The sequence below is a fragment of the Pseudorca crassidens genome, chromosome 15 (genome assembly GCF_039906515.1).
Source record: "Pseudorca crassidens isolate mPseCra1 chromosome 15, mPseCra1.hap1, whole genome shotgun sequence".
Classification (NCBI taxonomy): domain Eukaryota; kingdom Metazoa; phylum Chordata; class Mammalia; order Artiodactyla; family Delphinidae; genus Pseudorca; species Pseudorca crassidens.
This window is the reverse complement of record NC_090310.1, coordinates 52,344,817-52,362,501: the sequence shown is the minus strand read 5'-3', so window position 1 is coordinate 52,362,501 and position 17,685 is coordinate 52,344,817. Positions and strand designations below refer to the sequence as shown.

The 17,685-nt window shown below is 38.0% G+C and overlaps 1 protein-coding gene across 3 annotated transcripts in view; it reads left to right on the top strand.

Moving 5' to 3' along the window:
• Positions 1-17,685, top strand: part of PLCB1 (phospholipase C beta 1) — a 691,592-nt gene that overhangs the window by 597,039 nt on the left and 76,868 nt on the right. For all 3 annotated transcript variants that reach the window (XM_067707502.1, XM_067707500.1, XM_067707501.1), the window contains exons 28-31: positions 11,184-11,260; positions 11,366-11,455; positions 11,924-11,981; positions 12,578-12,664. In XM_067707502.1, the coding sequence (XP_067563603.1) occupies positions 11,184-11,260; positions 11,366-11,455; positions 11,924-11,981; positions 12,578-12,664 (312 nt within the window). The remainder of the gene's footprint in view (positions 1-11,183; positions 11,261-11,365; positions 11,456-11,923; positions 11,982-12,577; positions 12,665-17,685) is intronic.

Genomic DNA, 17,685 nt, shown 5'->3' with positions numbered 1-17,685 from the left:
ACAAATGAATACAAGACTTTAGTAATGAAGTAAAGAATGAAACAATTTGTCAAAATGTGTTCTTATTTGTTAATTTTCCTAATCATCATTGGGTAACCCTAATAGAATTGATTTGTTCTAGAGATAGATAGATAGATATGGATATATAGATAGAAATGATATTTATCTTCATTTCTATTGATGTAATCATGATCAAAAATGAGGATATGTGGGCAGAAGACCTAAATAGACATTTCTCCAAAGAAGATATACAGATTGCCAACAAACACATGAAAGGATGCTCAACATCATTAATCATTAGAGAAATGCAAATCAAAACTACAATGTGATATCATCTCACACCAGTCAGAATGACCATCATCAAAAAATCTACAAACAATAAATGCTGGAGAGGGTGTGGAGAAAGGGAACCCTCTTGCACTGTTGGTGGGAATGTAAATGATACAGCCACTATGGAGAACAGTATGGAGATTCCTTAAAAAACTACAAATAGAGCTACCATATGACCCAGCAATCCCACTACTGGGCATATACTCTGAGAAAACCATAATTCAGAAAGAGTCATGTACCACAATGCTCATTGCAGCTCTATTTACAATAGCCAGGACATGGAAGCAACCTAAATGTTCATCGACAGATGAATGGATAAAGAAGATGTGGCACATATATACAATGGAATATTACTCAGCAATAAAATGAAAGGAAATTGAGTTATTTGTATTGAGGTGGATGGACCTAGAGGTCTGTTATACAGAGTGAAGTAAGTCAGAAAGAGAAAAACAAATACCGTATGCTAACACATATATATGGAATCTAAAAAAAAAGGTCGTGAAGAACCTAAGGGCAAGACGGGAATAAAGATGCAGACCTACTAGAGAATGGACTTGAGGACGTGGGGAGGGGGAAGGGTAAGCTGGGACAAAGTGAGAGAGTGGTAGTGTATGTATGGACATATATACACTACCAAATATAAAATAGATAGCTAGTGGGAAGCAGTGGCATAGCACAGGGAGATCAGCTTGGTGCTTTGTGCCCAGCTAAAAGGGTGGGATAGGGAGGGTAGGAGGGAGGGAGACACAAGAGGGAAGAGATATGGGGATATATGTAGATGTATAACTGATTCACTTTGTTGTAAAGCAGAAACTAACACACCATTGTAAAGCAATTATACTCCAATAAAAATGTTTTAAAAAAAATGAGCATATGTCCATGTGTGTATTGCCCATTTCCATTCCTTTTTTCTACAAACTGTTTATATCCATTGCCTACTTTTCTGTTGGATTGTCTTGTTCTTTTGACCCACAGAGTTTATGCTATCTTTTAGTTTATTGTTTTTGGGAGGTTGGACAATTTAGAGAGCATAAAATATACTTATATAATTGTTTAAGTCAAAGTTATTGAAGGCCTCCTGTGGTCCTCATACTGGTGGGGGGATTCCTGTGGACCAAGCCTAAATGTTGTCTCTTCCCTCAAGGGCTTACCGTGGTTGAGAACACAGGTTGTGAAGTCAGATGGACCTAGTAATAGTATACCCATCTTTATCCATTAGCTTTGTTGCATAACAAACGCCTCAAAACTTATTGCCTTAAAATAACAACTATTTACTTAGCTCATGTTTCTATGTGTAGCAATATGAGCTTGACTCAACTGGATGTATCTTCTAGTCCTGGCTGGGCTCATTCATGTGTCTGTGGTTCAGTTGCCAGTTACTTAGAGGCTCTGCTCCTGAAGGTTGGCTGACTGTCAACTGGTCCAGGCAGATAACTGATACACATCTCTCATCATCCAGCAAGGCTAGCCTGGGCTTGTCCATGTGGAATTTGGAAAGGATTCCAAATGAGAGCAAGCAGAAGTAGGTAAAGTCTCAACAGATCTATCTCCAAGCAAGTCGTAAGACTTGCCTGGATACAAGGGATAGGGAAATAGACTATCTCTTGTTTAGAGGAACCACAAGTCACATTGCAAAGAGTGTGAATACAGGGAATGGTGGAGAATTAAGCCTTTTTTTTTTTTTTTTTTGCAAGAATCAACACATAGCCCTCACAGTTTGGATGTGAGATTCAATAAAATAATCCATGGAAACTTAACACAGTGCCTAGAACATAGTCTCACTCTTTATCAAAGGACAATTTGTACAGGATTTAAAGTGAGGAGACATGACTTTCACTTTTAGTTATGTAACTTTAGCTAAATCATTTCACCTCTTTGAGTGTTTGTATCCTTGTTTCTAAATAAAAATTTGTGCAAGAGTGCTTGTAAAGTTTCCCTCTAACTATAATGCTAGTTTAACTTAGTTTGCAGAGAATGCAGAGATGATTCAACTCTCAGATCTATTAAAATAATAATTAAGGATTTCAGTTTAAAGCAATAAAAAAATCTTGTTTTTACTTTTGTGTGCACACAGTATGTCTTAGTATATTTTTTGTGTTAATTGGTAACTATTTAGATAAGATTGAGGGAAAAGAGTCAGTAAACAAAACCTATCCCCAAAGGCAAAGAAAATAATAGTTTTGACTTGCATCAACCTAAAGAAGCTTAAAGAACAGAAGAAATCCTGCTGAAAGGAAAATTCCAAAATAGAATTCACAAGTCTGACAATTTAGTTTGTGCCCTCTGGAATTACAAGACTCATTGCACTCCATCTGGTAAGTTTCAAGATGCTTGAAACGATAGATTTTGCATTAAGGAAAGAAGAAGCTGACATGCTATGCTACTCATCTTCATGGGCAGCTCTTCTGGTTCTAGCTTTCAAACAGACTATTGAATATTAAGCCCTTGATTTATTGCACTATTTCAGTTACAAACCACAGGACAAATCATGTCTCTTTTAGTCAGGTCTCCTTTCTTAATTATTTGAAAACCTCCAGTTTGAACAGTATAGTTATTTTCCCACATCTGAGTGATAAGCAATATTTGTTTCATCTATTCTAAATTAAATGGTCTTGATATCTTTCAGAATTATGAAGCCTGATCCTGAAATTTTGGTGGTTTGGATTTTTGTTTGCAATTGGTTTAATCAGATATAATGATCTCAACTAACTTGATCCTATACAACCATTTTCTCATTTTCTTTTAACTTAATCAAAAATCCACAATTGTGTCATATGTGATACTACACCAACTTTTAAAAAAACTCTTACAAGTAACTTCATTAACCTTTTATAATTACAAAGGGGTAATTCTTTGCCTGTTATAAATTTGTACTTAAAACTATATATGAATCATTTTAAGTGAAACTTCTTTTATCATAAAAATGAATTCCAGTTATCACTAAAATAAATATTTCATGGCCATAAATATCTACTTTTTATGATTTTCAGGACATTTAAAAATCATCATTGAATTCTTAAACAATTTAAAAAATTTAAAAACACACATAATTTTAAAATTTTGCTATATTTTACTGGTCAGGAAACAAGGCCCAAGAATTAAGATGGAAAAACCCAGGCATCATCTAGGATGATAAAACACATTTACTAGAGCTTCCTTTACCAAATTTCTTGATTGTTTTTTAAAGTTTGAAGATATTTCCAGTTGAGAGCCTTATAAAAGAATACCAGAAATATCATTCAAGGGCATATGCTACATTGACCCATTTATATTTCCCAGAAAGCTAAGAAGCTGACATTTACTTTGGCATATTTTAAAAGTGAAAAACAATTTTAAATGCTGTAGATTCATTGGGCCAACTTGTTGACATTGACTAGGAGTCGTGCTCAGATTTTCACGTTCATTTATTGCTTTGCCCAGCAAGTAAAAAGAAAATTTCAAGGATTCCTTAAACCTTTAGATTCAAATAAGCAGCTATGAATTCTGTTTAGATATGGAAATTTTAAAAGAAATGAATTTCATAGGTATGAAAGACTATCTCAGAAAAGAATCAAGGTGGTTGGTCTTTTAATCCAAGACTTTCTGCTGCTTCTGAGAAAAGAAGTGAGCTGGTGGGGAACATGAGCTCCACCTGGACAGGACTTCGCTGCCAACTCTCAGTTGGACCATCAATACACAGTATCCAGCACATCACAGGTGCTCAGTAAATATTGGTGGAATGAATGAATAAATATTTTTCAATTTGAATGGACAGGAAACACGCCAGTATAAAAATCCACCTAGTTTTTAAATTATCAGTAATGCGTTTAATCAGTAGATCATTTCTTAGTTTAGAAGCATCATAAATTAACACTTTGTAGAAGATAAACAAGCGATTTATGGTGAAAACTCAGAGTGGATGCTTTGACTAGCAGAAAAGAAGGTGCTATCTTCTCCACTTATGAGTGAAGGGAGAAGGAAGATGAGTTTGCCTGAAGTATGTACACTCTACACTTGGCTCTTTGCACATTTTCCCAAATTGTCCTTCTTATAAGAGGCTCTAAACATGACAATTTCTGTCCACATATTTTTCTATCCCTTTTAAGTTAGAGTCAAGGAATTAGTCTCTTCCTTGGAAACCATTCCCTCACCCTCAAATGACTAAACCAAGTGAAATTCAGCATGGAGCTGAGAACAAGCATGAAATTATATTCCCCAGAGCTTTTCTTTTTCATCCATAAAAGGTTTGGAACATTTAACTAGGAGAGTTGTCATGAGTGGTAAACAAACAAGCAAAATAATTGAAATGTCTATTCCTTTGGGCCAGAAAAAGAAATCATATTAAAAGTTAAAATTAAATGTTGTTTACTGCATTTCAGTTTACCATGTACTCTCGACTTTTTTCCCCCTAGGAATTCTAAACTAATTTTTTGTTCTTTTCTATCTTCAGTGAGTCTTGTGGCTAATATATCATTGAACGGTTCTTTGAGTAGAGCCTGTCTGCTAATAAATACACCAAAGTGAGAGTACCCTTAGGTCAGTGAAAAGACACTTCAATTATTGTGTGAAAAATCCCTCTTCTGGGTCAGATTTTCACACTTCATGAAATAGAAACCCCGGACCCAATGCTCACAGGTTCTTTCATCTTATTTGGGGATTAAGGAGTAAAATTTTTTATTTTTGTTTTTTTGTTTGTTTGTCGGGATTCCCTTGGTTACAAGTGACAAAAACCTATATTGGACTAACTTAGACAAGAATAGTATATACTAGAAAAGTACATAGGGGAAGGCCACGTAAGGAAGGGTTGACCATCCACACTGGAGAAGGGAAGGGATAAAGAGATGCCTACCAGAAACCACTCACAGCACTTCCTATGTTTGTCTGTCTCTGTCTCTCTCCCTTTCTCTCCTGATTTTCTCTGCATGTCCGTATTAGTTTTGTCCAAAGCAGCACACAGGCTTCCCCTTGTCAGAAAATATAGGCATCAACCCCTTCCAAGTTATATTTCTTTCACTAATGACAGGTTGGAAAAATCTTGGGGCAAGCCTTTTTAGTGTGATATGATTGGCCAAGCTTGCAACCTTAGACCAATCACCTGTGGCTAGAGTCGGGGTATGACTGGTCCTACTTGGATCTATGCCTCCCCGGACCAGTTACCTTGGCCCAGGGATGGGCGTAAAGAACACAGCAGCTCCATGGAAATCACATTAGGCACAGAGCCAGTTCTCAGAAAGCAGAGGAAGTTCTTTCTGAAGTAGTATTGGGTAGAGAAAACTATAGTTGAGCCCCACACTCTCTCTTTCTAGGGTAAGAAAGAGATAAATTATTAACGCCTAGACATAATCTCATTGCCAGTTTAATGCGAGTCTGACAATAGTGTCATATTATTAACAAAATCATAACATTAATCACTCTGCCTCCTGGACTTTAAGTAGAGGAAGTTTAAATGAAAACAATAAATGCTGTAAGAGCAGAATTATAGTAAGAGTGATCTTTTGAAAATAGTTGAAAAGGGCAGAATGTTACAGGGAGGGGTCTGTTGTATGAGAGAGTTGGGGAGACCAAGGGGAGCTGAGTAGAGTGGAAGAACATTTGTCATATTAAACACAGAGATATTGTCCTTTTTTAAACATATTCTTTGGGATTCTATGGAGACACTATTTTCATTAGTTTCATGCAAAAGCCACATTAAAAAAAAAACAAAACACATGCCTGGATTTCACAATAAGGCATTTGTTCTTAAAGGAACAAAACTTAGCTTGTTAAATATCAAAATTATGTAGTTTAAGAAGTATTTTCAATAAGACAGCCCATGGCTTGGACATGATGCACCATAGCCATAACCAAGGTCCGGGTCAATGTGGTTCTTAAACTTAACAGATTTTTTTTTTTTTTTGGTGCGGTACGCGGGCCTCTCACTGTTGTGGCCCCTTCCGTTGCGGAGCACAGGCTCCGGACGCGCAGGCTCAGCGGTCATGGCTCCCGGGCCCAGCCACTCCGCGGCATGTGGGATCCTCCCGGACTGGGGCACGAACCCGCGTCCCCTGCATCGGCAGGCGGACCCTCAACCACTGCGCCACCAGGGAAGCCCCACAATAATTTTTGAGTGCCTATTTTATGTAGAGCCTGGTGTCCAAAAAACCACTGGCTGGTGCCTACTCCCTTATCAGGAGTTGAGCAGCACAGTCCAGTGGAATTTCTGCAACCATGGGAATGCCCTACATCTGTGCTGTCTCTCATTCAAATGGGAATATCATCCAGGTGGAAAAATAACATGAGAAAAAGTATAGAAGCAGGTATGTGCCCAGACAGTCTGAGAGTAAAATACAGCCTAGTTTATTGAGTGTGCTGAATGCTAATCAGGAAAGGAAATTTAGAGCTGGAGTGTAACGTATTTGAGGATACAGAGCCAGTTAAGGCTCGGGACATACAAAAAATACTATTTGTGATATGGAGCAGAAAGACTAAGGAGAGACTGAGGGCAGGGAGAGAATACTTGCCAAGTCCAGACAGGAGTTAATGAGGATCTACACCAGAGCGCTGTTAACACAAAGCCAAGAGATAACATGGTGACAGTTCTCCAGGACTCAACAGATGGGGAAAGCACCCAAGAGGGCAGTCAAATGTAATGCACACTTTTAACCTGAGTGATGATACTTAATGGGAAAATACGATGATTTGCCTTCTGTGAAAGATGTTGAGATGCTGGTGAGCCATCCTCAGCCAGAGACGGTCAAAGGCAGTTGATGCAGAAATGAATTGAAGCACTTAAAAGAATCAGAGAAGAGTGACTGTGGGAATTGCTGGAGATACTGTAAATGAAGGAAAGAGAGCTTCTTATGAGAGTGGTTGGCAGCTGGCATCCTATCAAAAGGATAAAGTCACGATTCCCAAACCATGTGCCACGTCACTCTGAAGCACCACGTTGAACTCACAGGGGTATTGTGGGATATTTTATGTTTTTGAAGGAAACAGAGCAACATCTGTTGGATTCTGTGCAAGGTACTACTATTATTTGGACCTAACCATTTGATAAATAAATGGAACTGTTCTTTTATTTCTTTTGGCCTCGGGGGTGCCATGAAAAAATTACTGAGATCCTAAGGATACAATGAGCTAAGAAAATTTATGAATCTCTAGAATAATGAAAGTTCATCCTGAGACATGGCCAATGAGTTTAGTAACAAAACAGTTTTTGTAATCTTAAAGCAAAATCAGATAAATGCCAGTAGTTGGAATGGAAGAGATGGTGGGGTTGAAGACTGTGGCAGTGGGGCATTGCAGCTGTGGAAGCAGCCATTGGTCTTCCATTTTAGGGATGGAAAGGAAAGGAAGGTCAAAGGTAGAACAAAAGTTCAGGGTTCTGGGAGGATAAGAAAATAGAGATGTGTTTTTAGGCAAAGGGAATGAATGTATCCAGTGCAGAAGAAAGTTTGAGAGAAGAAAGTGAAATGGTGATCCTCCCACAGGGAGAAGAAGATGGGACAAAAAGCAAAGGAAAACCTTCCTCTGGGAAGGAAGGGTAAGGAAACCAAGCTAAGAACCTATGACCTGGTTTATTAGGAATCACACATGTGTCTTCTCTTCCAGCTTTCACAACCACCCCAGGAAGGAAACATTATCCCTGACTCAGAGGTGAGGAAGCTGAGTCTTGGGTAATGAAGACAACGCACATAAAGTTCTGCAGCTCTTTTGAGACAGAAAAGAGGGAGTTTGAGAGGGTGCCATAGAGACTGGGTGGCTTAAACAATGAATATTTATTTCTGACAGTTCTGAAGGCTGAGAAGTCCAAAATTAAGGCACCAGTAGATTTGGTGTCTGGTGAGAGCCCACTTCCCAGTTTATAGAGAGCTTTCTTCTAACTGTGTCCTCACGTGGTGGAAGGGGTGAGAGAGCTCTTGTGGTTTCTTTTACAATTATGGGCACTAATCCCATTCATGAGGGCTCCACCCTCATGACCAAATCACCCAAAGGTCCCACCTCCTAATACCATTACACTGGGGGTCAGGATTTCAATATATTTATTTTGAGGGAACACAAACATTCAGTGCATAACAGAGGGCTTCTTCTAAACTGTCTCCATCTTCCCCAATAATGTGCACATGAATTTCCTGGGAATTTTGTTATAATGCAGATTTTTGTTTAGTCCATTTTGTTAGGGCCTGAGAATTTGCATTTCTGCTGTGTTCCCTGGTAATGCCAATGCTGCTGGCTCCTGGACTATATTTTGAGTAGCAAGATCTAGAAAGCCAACTCATCAGCTCAGTGTTTCTAGAATAATGCCAGGTTTTTAGTAGGCATTTGATAAATATTTGTTGAATTGTGGCTAATTTGAATAGTTTAGATAAAGGTGTGTGTTCTGGGAGCAAAGGAGGTGGGAATTAGTTCTGAGAAGAATAAAAAACAAGTACAGATGGTGCAAGGGAGGGGCAAAAAGGAAGGCCAGGGGATGCAGCAGACAGGAAACTTTTGCAGAACCTTGAGGGAAGCTGGTGTTGGCAGTTGTGTGGGGGCTGAAAACAAATGGAAATAAAACTCAGAATCAAGTGGGTAGAGGGCTGGGAGATCTCAAGCTCAGTGGCTTCATTGCCTGGATGTTGATGTTGCTGAGGAAGAGGGCAGGAGTGGGGAGGAAAGCTGTAAATGTGAACAGGAGCTGCCATAATCAAGAAACGATTCTGGACTAGGGTGAATGATGGAGATGAGAACACGGAAACAGAAGCACGAATGTCACTGAATTCAGAAGTGTTGCTGGGAGACTTAGCAGTGGCTATAGAAGGAGGGCGAGCTCACTGAGACTCCCTAAATCTGGCAAAGAATCCACATCATCTGAGGAGATTTTGAAAACACTGATTCCCAGGCCCTGCCCCTAGACATGTGGAGTCCATAGGCCTAGGAACAGGTCCTGGAATGTGTATTTTTAAGAAGTTGCTCACAAGGGATTCTGATGTTGCCACCAAGGTTGGGGCTCCCCTGATAACCCTCTAACTCCTTAGGCTGGACAGGGGAGGAGAAAGGTCCTCTGGGGAGTTGAAGGCCCTGTGTGTACCCCTCAGCTAGCAAAGAGGTGCTGCGGGAATCCTCAAGGAAATGGTCAGAGTCTTTGCACAGCAGGATTTTACATCTAGACGGTTTGATAAATGGCATTACTAAACTGCAGTATTTCATGATTTCTTTAGTTGTGACAGTCATGATCAGGCAACCTCTTTTGAATGATTTTCAATGGTTTCAAATAGGCTTTCTGCTGGCCCAAGCTCCAGTTAATATTTGTTCAGATTTAATCCACTTCACAGATGAGTGCATCAAATTTCATGTTAATGTCAAGTTAATGTGGATTCTTTATGGTAATTCTGTGAGAGAATTTCTCCCTCGATTTCTTTTATTCTCTTAGATAAGAAGAGGTTTTTAAAACAATTTCTAAAATCACAACAAAAGGCAGCTTGGGAGAGTGGTGAAGGCCACAAGCTGCGGAGGCTGATTTATCTGGGTTTGTACCCAGCTCTGCCAAGTACCACCAAGTACAAGAGCCCAGAACTTGAGTCCCCTGCGTCAGTATCTTCATATGTAAAATGAGGACAGTAGCTCTTACCTCACAGGACAATTCTTAGGATTGAATAAGTTAATACATTTAAAACTCTTCAAACTATGCCTGGCATGTGTAAATTACCAATGAAAGTTTGCTGGTGTTATGATTATATTGCCTTGGTATTGTCATAGCTACTATATATATATATATATATATATATATATAAAACTGGTTAACTCAGTCTGCTATATGTGAGAATCTCCATCTCTGGGGAACAGAATGGACCTTTCGTAGGAAGCCCACACCATCTATTTGATGCTCCAGTAAGAAGGGTTGAGTCCAGTTGCTATTGCTGCCTGAGCAATGGCAGAAGGTTCCATAAGTTCTTCATGTAGAATAAAGAAAGAGAAGCGACTGGAAGTTACCCACACAGGACACAAACATCAGTTTCTAAGATGGGTAACTCATGTCATTCTTGAAGCAATTAAGCAAGGAATGAAAGCTGGAAACCAAGAATTATAATTTACAGTTGATTACATCTTACATTTGTATCACACTCAGTTTTATTTTAAGCTTCATAGTACCTCCAAGACATAAAGGCATTGATTATCTCATTTATAACCAAGAAAATGTAGGTTCAGAAAATATAGGCTCCATGACCAAAGTCATAGTTGTAGTGAGTCATAGAGTGGGGATTGGTACCTGGGTCCACACTGTTCGTTGTCTTTGCACTTGGCAAAGACAAGCTGCAGTTAACTAACCCAATAATTTAAGAAATCCTGTTTAATTAGAAACAGATAAGAAGAAGAATTTCATATTAAAACCTAGATAATGTAATGGTTGAAAATTTTGTCCTTATTGCCTATGTAAGATGTCTGATGATTTTAACGATTGTTTTTTGTTAAAATTAATTTATTTATTTTTGGCTCCATTGGGTCTTCATTGCTGCGTGCGGGCTTTCTCTAGTTACGGCTAGTGGGGGCTACTCTTCGTTGTGGTGTGTGGGCTTCTCATCGCGGTGGCTTCTCTTGTTGTGGAGCATGGAGTCTAGGCGTGCGGGCTTCAGTAGTTGTGGCTCATGGGCTCCAGAGTACAGGCTCAGTAGCTGTGGTGCATGGGCTTAGTTGCTCCGTGCATGTGGGATCTTCCTGGACTAGGGCTTGAACCCGTGTCCCCTGCACTGGCAGGCGGATTCCTAACTGCTGCGCCATGAGGGAAGTCCCTTAACTATTGTTAAACATCAGATTTTCTAACCTCAGATACTGTTGTTTGATGTGGAGGGGAGGAAGGGAAAAGGTGCTTTGTTTGTGATAATGTAAAATAGCCAACTTGCATTTTCTTTCCTCAGCTTATTCAAAAATTGACAGATGTTGCTGAAGAATGTCAGAATAATCAGTTAAAGAAGCTTAAAGAAATTTGTGAGAAGTAAGCCTTCATTCTCTTTACAATGGATTTGTGTATGTAAATGTATTAAACACCAATTGCTATTTGCTTGACCATTTTTCCCTTTTACTTCCATTTTGCCTTCAGAGAGAAGAAGGAATTAAAGAAGAAAATGGATAAAAAGAGGCAGGAGAAGATAACAGAAGCTAAATCCAAAGACAAAAGCCAGATGGAAGAGTAAGTAGAAAGAACCCCCTTTCTCCCACCTTTTACCTGGGAATTATTCTACAGCAGAATAACAGCTTCCAACCATACAAAGACCCATCTGTGAAATTTCTCCTCTAATTAACCTTTTTGAAGATCCCTTTTATAAGGTTTTTCATAGTGAACTCAAAGAGCAGTTCAATAAAGGATTGAGGTGCCCACAGAGCCTGTAGGTAAAGGCTGAGTAAAGACCCACCCTAAGGGAAAGGCTAAATCTTCACTTCTGATATTGTCAGACAACCCTCCTGGCATTTAGTGAAAACAGAGCTTGTGCCTTGGGTGGAACCTGACCTTTGTTCAGAGCTGGCAGATTGGTACCTTCCTTGCAGCAGTAAGAAGGATGTTGAGAGTTCTGTAAACTTTCATCTGGAAGCCTGAGGTTCCCATGTTTGTTGATGATGGATGAGTTCATATAATGATCTTTTTGTCATTTGCTTTCAGGGAAAAGACAGAGATGATCCGGTCATACATCCAGGAGGTGGTGCAGTACATCAAGAGGGTATGTCATGCCGATGAGTATCTTTCTCTTTTGCAAACCATGTATGAATGTTTGATAAATACCATGTGAGCCTATGGAGAGAAAAGCCATGCTTCGTTGTAACTCTTTATCACCAGCACCCAGCAGAGCTACTTCCCAGAGCAGCCAGTCTGTAATCAGTGTTTCTGCAAGTTTAATTGCAAACCTCTATGTAGAAAGGTTCATCTGAAGATAGACATTAAGAATCATTTCTAGAGTCAGGAACCCAGAAACATGATGTCAAGGGGACCTTCCACAAAAGAACCTTTAGTTGTCACCAACAGTAGAGAGGTGGCAACCTCCAAAGGTTTTTCATTAATTTTTAAATTGGTATTATGGACATTTTCAAACATTAACAAAAATATGAGAATGGTATAATCCATCGATCACCTCACTCCCACCCTCTGTGTACCCATCACCCAGCTTTAATACTTGCAGTCTCCTACCCTTATAAGGTAAGTTCTTGACCAGGATATGAAATAAACATATGTCACAGATCTGAAAAGGTTTTAATTTTTTCTGAAAACATTCGCTTGAATGTTTAGATGAAAATGACTTTATTTGTAACTTTCTTATAGTTAGAAGAGGCACAAAGTAAACGGCAAGAAAAACTCGTAGAGAAACACAAAGAGATACGTCAGCAGATCCTGGACGAAAAGCCCAAGGTAAACTGAACGGAATAATAATACACAGTGATTTCATTTTCTTTCCATTTAATTAGAATAAAACCTCCCTAGTTCAGGTATGTCTCACACAGTCTCAGACCAGTTCTTGCATGTGAAACTCATGTAACTTTCTCAATGATGGTAAAAATCTTGATAGCAATATTCAGTAAACACTCATCACCGGTCATCTTTAAAAATTGCAAATGCATGAAACCCAGATCCTGAGATTTGGTTTCAGTTGGTCTGGGATGTAGCTCAGGCATAGATATTTTTAAAACATACCTCCCCACCACCACCACTACCACCTCCCCACCAGGAAAGAGAGAAATTAGACAAGTTTCTTCAGCTCTAAATAGATGATGTAATATTGTAATGGCAGACTCTGTCCAGCAGAGGATGTCTTGTACCAAAGTCACCCTGGTTTTTAATTTAACAAAATATTTTCATAAACCAGAAGAAAACAAATGTTTTTCCCCCATAATAATAGTTTATTGGGGCTCCACCTTAAAATTACCTTATGCTTATTTGGTCAAAATCAATCATTCCTTGAATATTAACTTTAAACCAACTGAATATCTGTAAATCAAATACTTTCAGGTTAGCATAATCTCAGTTTTAGATCATTCTATCCATTTTGATTCATCATTGAATATTTTTCTGTTGTGAAAAACGTGCTTTTCTGTTTTCCTGTTCTTCCATCTGCAGTTTAAAATATCTACTCTAAAAGGCACGGCTATTACATTTCTGCAAAGATCAAATGTTAGTTTTGTTTCATTGTATAGTCTGTTCAATATACTTCTTATAGATTGCTTGTGGCTAATTTAAAATATATTTTTGTGGTTGTTTCTGCTATTATTTATTGGGCAGAACGTTTATTTAATATTTTTTACACGAAGTTTTTAGGCTTGGGAATACAGATTCTCAAACAGTAGTGAAAATCTAAGAATTAATCATTATTGAGCTATGCTGCTCATTTTTATGTTTTTTATATAAATAAATTATGTTTTTAATTTTTATATAAAAATACATTTTTAAATTTTTTTTATAAATACAATTTAAATATTCTTAGCCACCCTCTCAACTTGATTATGCATTAGGAAGGTAGAATACATTTTAACATAATTTTAGACTTTGCAGTATTTTCCATTTAGGATTGATTTTTTTTTAAATGCTCAAAGGTTTGGAGCCAAAGATCCAGGTTTGACTGAAATTTCAGAAACACCTTAAGAATAATGAGTGATATATTCAAATACATACATTTTCAATCCATGTTGTCTGAATTTCAATTTGTCATTACTTTGTACACTGGTATGGTATATTTAGCTTATGGTTGATATTTCATTAGCCAGTTTTTATATTTCTAAAACATCTCTCTTGGAAAATATTGCTATTCCCACAATTTTTGTTTTGTTTTCATTTTTGTTCAAAAATGTCAGCTACTTTACTCATAAATAAAATGTGATCACAAATGTGTTTAAATTACATAAATCTCAGTATAAATAACCCTACAAAGATTTTATGTTACTGCTCTAGCTTACCATGATTAAAATCAAATTTAGTAGTACATTTCTTCACTGGATATAACCAAACATTAGAAGAACTAATAACTGTTGGATAATTTATCAGTCAGATGTATTCAGCAGCAGCTTTACAGAAAACCCAATTAAAACTGGCTTAAGCAGTAATATCATTTAGTAAGTCACATTACTGGAAGTTCAGAGGTATTGAAACTTGAAGAATAGTTAATTTAGTGGTTCAATAACCTCATCAAGAATCAGGGTATTTTTCAGAATTTCCACAGTGTTATCTCAGTTAATTGCCTTTCATCCCCAGGCTGTAAACCCACAGTCACAAGACGTCTGCCTTAGCTCCATGCATCATAACCTTCATCTTGTAACTGATTATAGGTTTGAGGAAAACTTTCCTAAATCTCCTCAATAGACCTCCCCTCATTGGCTAGAATTGTGTCCATGTCCATTCCTAAACCAATTATGAGCATAAGAATGTAATTTTCATGATTGGCTTAGAGTAATTAAGACTTACTCAAAAGGGTAGAGGGATTTCACCTTCTCTTCAATTCCATGATCACCAGGTACCTGAACAAAACTGATGTTTTCTTATCAAAAAAATAGAGGAGAGATAATAGTTGGGTAGGTAATTAACAGTGTGCACCCTACCATATGTATAGCAATTTTCCATTTCTTTTTTGGCCCCTGAGAAAGAGATCTGAAGTGTTTCTATGAATTTTTAGTCATTCTGTCGCCTTTATTTTTGACTGTAAATAGGTACCACAATGATTTCTCTTTGCTTTTCACCCATGAGGCTGCTTTTAATGACCATCTTATTGTGTCTGGATTTGAAGGCTGCCCTTGAAGATTGTTGGTTCCACGTCAAACTAAAGCATTTATTGAGAGGTTTTCTTCAGGGCTTAAAAATTTTGTGCTTTGGAACCATGACTTTCATAATATAATAAGAAACCATGACTGTTAATATTGTAAGACACAGTGGCTAATAAAGGGAAATGACCGTGACCAGAAAGAGGAATAATAAACAGTGAAATAAAACAATAAGATCAAGTGTAGGTCATGTGGAGAAAGACCAAAACACAGGATGGCAAAACTGAGCAAATGAAAGGCCAGGCCAGCAGAGCAGTTATCTGTGCTCCTATAATTACTGGATGTGGACTAGAAATAGAACAGCACTGGCTTTGAAATAATCCCTCCTCACATCAGTATTGGAGTAGCCTTTGATACCTGACATAGATATGAGGGAAATTAACAGAAGTAGAAACAAAATAGAAAGAGGAGCAACTCAAGGAAATGAATGACCAGCAGTACCTATAAAAGAGGTTAACCGAGTGAGTTCCATTCAGTCAGAAGGATGAGAAGACGGGGTGATTTTATGACATCTAGAAATTTATGAACTGTTCCATCATTCAATGTTGGACAAGGAAATTGAGTTGACACTGTAGTAGCTAATATTAAAGATAGTTGCAATCTTCTTATGAAGAGGAAAGCATGCCAAACTTTGCCAGAAGTTGCCGAGGGGAATAGAGTTCCTCCTTCAAGTGTTTTTTAGGTGGGATAAGCAGTTTTTAACTAGAAACCAAGAAAGGCTAATCTTTCACTTATGGCAAAAACATACACTATATGGCATCATGTCTCTTCCCATTCATCAGTATCTTTCACCTTACTGTCGATTATAACATTTACTTCCTCTTTATCCACTTATTCTAACTAATGTGATCATGTGTTTTATGTTCCTAACCTCCTCTTAAACAAGAGGGTGCTCTTTTTCCATTCCTATTTTCTCCTAGTGTCACTATTTGCAGTTGTCCTGAACCCCAATCACAATCTGTGTGATTTTCCAAGCATTTGGTAACCAAACAACTTGTTTGCTTAAAAGTGAACAAACAAGTATAAAAAATTTTTTTAACCAAAGAAATTTGAAAATCCAATTGGTGAAACACAATAGTTCTTCAGTGGCAAGGAGTTCTGGCTAGATTTAGAGCAAGTTAACAGATGTAGATTAATTGAAAGGGTAGTTTTTTACTCAACCATACTTATGATCTGGAAGGATTAACTCAAGTTCCAAACATTTTTACCATGATGCTACAGAACAGAACAATGTGCCTCAATCAAAACCAGGTTAAAAGTCCATTTCATTTACACACATGGACGAAGAACTTCCATCCTGCTGGTCTGTATTTGGTAGGGGACCAAATTGGACCAACACCACAATGTGAAAGTTTATGTGTAGAGTCCATTTTTCCCATTCAAAAAGAGATTCAGTGAATCTTTTCCTTTTGTATGTAATTTTTAAAGGAGTTGAAGAAATTGGACGTAGGTGATCCTTAGAGGCAACTTATACAATAGATAAACATTTTGGCTCTCAATTTGACATAAAATTATGTCGTGCATTCCTGTACATAAGTGCCACTGAAATTTATAAAGTCCTTAAAAGGGAATACTCAGCTCCTTTTCAGTAGAGTTCTAAATCCTGGAGAAATGTTCAGCTGCATGTTCCTTAGCAGTGAGATATTTGATTCAGTCCCTGAGTGTATGCTGTTTTCAGCTTTGTTCAAAGCTATGAAATCCATAGCTTCAGAGTTCTTAAGATGAACGCAATAAACTCTAACCAGTCTTTCAACTCAGTGACATAATTGGTTTCATTGGGATTTCCATACCTGGGTTTGCCAAAGCCAATAGGAAAGGGTTTATGTGTACAAATGGTGTTAGAAAAAACTGAAGGACCCAACTGCCACTGCAAAGAAACACACCTTTTGTGGTTGTGTTCAACTCAGAATTAATTCATTATAAAAAGGACGTTCTGCCTTTTTCCTGAACACTTCAAAGAGATTTATTTTAACATGTTGAAACATCGTTAATCAGGAGTTTCCCTGAATCTGCTGAGAATATTCCAATGTCTATTGATCACTTTGCAGCTACGGGCTCTCATTACAAGAAGAATCATCTTTTGAGGGGACTTTTTAATGAACCATCTCCATAACCTCATAAAACAGTCAATAAATGTGTAATTTACTTTTTCTCTGACACTTAATTTGTCTTTGATGCTTCTTAGCACACAGGTTTTCTGTTTTTATATAGCTCATCAGCAAGAGAGAATTCCAAGAAGCTTTAGGGCATTTTAATTTCTACCCAAAAAACATTTCATCATGTAGCTACTGGCTTTATTTTTTCCTCCACCAGGGGAATATAGACTGATCTTCCTCCTTTCCCTGCCGACATCTTTGTAACAGGATGAGTGACTCATCCCTCTGCGTGAAGTTAGTCTTGTCAGACCCACCGCTGGGTCCTGAGACAGAACCCTAAATGCAACTATTTCAGTACTGCCTTCCCAGTGCTCAGGGAGAAAGAGACTACCTTGGGGATTTAAAGTAGATGCTTCTCTTTTCCATGATTCATTTGTGCCTCCTCTAATCCTCTGCTGCTTGATGGGGAAACGTGCATTCTCCCTGCCAACAACCACTGGACCCTCTCTTAAAAGCCAGACCACAGAGT